Genomic DNA, 1,395 nt, shown 5'->3' on the forward strand with positions numbered 1-1,395 from the left:
GAAAGAGCATCCCTGCTCCTGTGCCAGGCCAGGATGGAGTTAGGTTTATGTGCAGCCAGGGAAATCAAGCTGAGACCTGAAGTCCCATCATTGTCTTGGGTGTTTGTTGGGGTGACTGGTGCTGCCCAGGGTGGGGGATGGAGTAGGTGAGCTTGTCTATAATGGTACCACACGTGAACGTTGCACTGTGGCCCTTTTGATCCTTTCTTGCTGTCCCTAAGCAGCATGGGGTCTTCTTTTTCTTGCAGTGCACTCCTCCCTTCAGCCGGTGAGGACCTCATGAGATGCCCGGAGCCCAGCCCTACTCAGAGCTTACCTCTCAGCAAGTGCACTGATGGAGGTGACCAGAAAGCTGCTGGCTGTCTCTCGGACACTGCCCTGGTGATGTGAGCAGACAGCCGTCGTCCCTCCCTGGGGACACCTCAACCTACCTCAAAGGAAGAGACAGGAGCTGGCTCCAGAGAGCACGGACTGTGGGAGCCCCCTGCACTGCACACTTGCTTGTGGGGCTGTTTTTAGAGAGGCATGTTTTTCTGGGCAAAGGATAGAGCTGTGCGGCTTCTATTTTTAAAAGAAATTACAAAGCCTGGGGAAGTGGGGTTTTGTCTGGCCATTGTCCTAGGCTGCTCTTAAAGCCTGATATGGTGGTTGTGGTTTCTTTGCTGTGTGGGAGCTGGCTGAGCTCAGAGTCAGCCTGGCCTTCCTGTCCCCTGCCCTCATGGGCTGAGCTGTTGCTCGCCTTTGTCTCTGTGCATTCATCCTGAGCTGCTGGTAGCTGAGTCGTCTCCTACCCTGCTGCAGTCTGGTCCCTGGAGAAAACTCCCCAGCCACTACCCTGCTCCTCTGGAAGGAGCAGAGCTTGGGACTTTCAGCTGACCCATTTCATCCTTTCCAAACACCTGTGCCAACATTGCTGCTTGGGAGAGACCACAAGTACCAGCGTAGCTTCGGTTTGTCGTGGGGACAGTAGGGCTGCCAGGCTCTCCCCGGTGATCTGCAGTGTCTGTGGGGAGTCTGGTGCTCTTCTCCTGGGCTCTGCTTTCTATTTTCCCTTAATTTCTCAAGGATTTATATTAAAGTTTAACACTTGGCTGCTTGCCTGGCTTCCATCTGCCTCCATTTCACTGGCCTGTTTGGGTCCATGGGGCAGCTCATCTCCCCCTGCACTCCACCAGGCTCTGGAGCAGGTAGGGTTTGTGCCCCACCATTCTCCTGTCCTTCCCGAAGCCGGGGGTTGTTCCTGCTGTGCCACGGCAGGTAAGCATGCCCCCTTGCATGGGGGAGCGGCTCCCAGCATAGCTGCTGGGGTCTGGGATCTGCCTTGTGTCCTGGGGTCTCTCCCACAGATCATTAACCAAGGGGCACACAGCAGCCCAGCCCTGCAGCAGGGGAAGT

At 55.8% G+C, this 1,395-nt stretch overlaps 1 protein-coding gene across 1 annotated transcript in view; it reads left to right on the plus strand.

Annotated features, from left to right (window-relative positions):
* Window positions 1-390, plus strand: part of TTLL4 (tubulin tyrosine ligase-like family, member 4) — an 18,423-nt gene extending 18,033 nt beyond the window's left edge. Inside the window, exon 18 of the mRNA XM_010082537.1 lies at window positions 249-390. Coding sequence (XP_010080839.1) covers window positions 249-390 — 142 coding nt within the window. The remainder of the gene's footprint in view (window positions 1-248) is intronic.
* Window positions 391-1,395: the final 1,005 nt, after the last annotated feature.

The sequence above is a fragment of the Pterocles gutturalis genome, unplaced genomic scaffold (genome assembly GCF_000699245.1).
Source record: "Pterocles gutturalis isolate BGI_N339 unplaced genomic scaffold, ASM69924v1 scaffold40784, whole genome shotgun sequence".
NCBI classification, from domain to species: Eukaryota; Metazoa; Chordata; class Aves; order Pterocliformes; family Pteroclidae; genus Pterocles; species Pterocles gutturalis.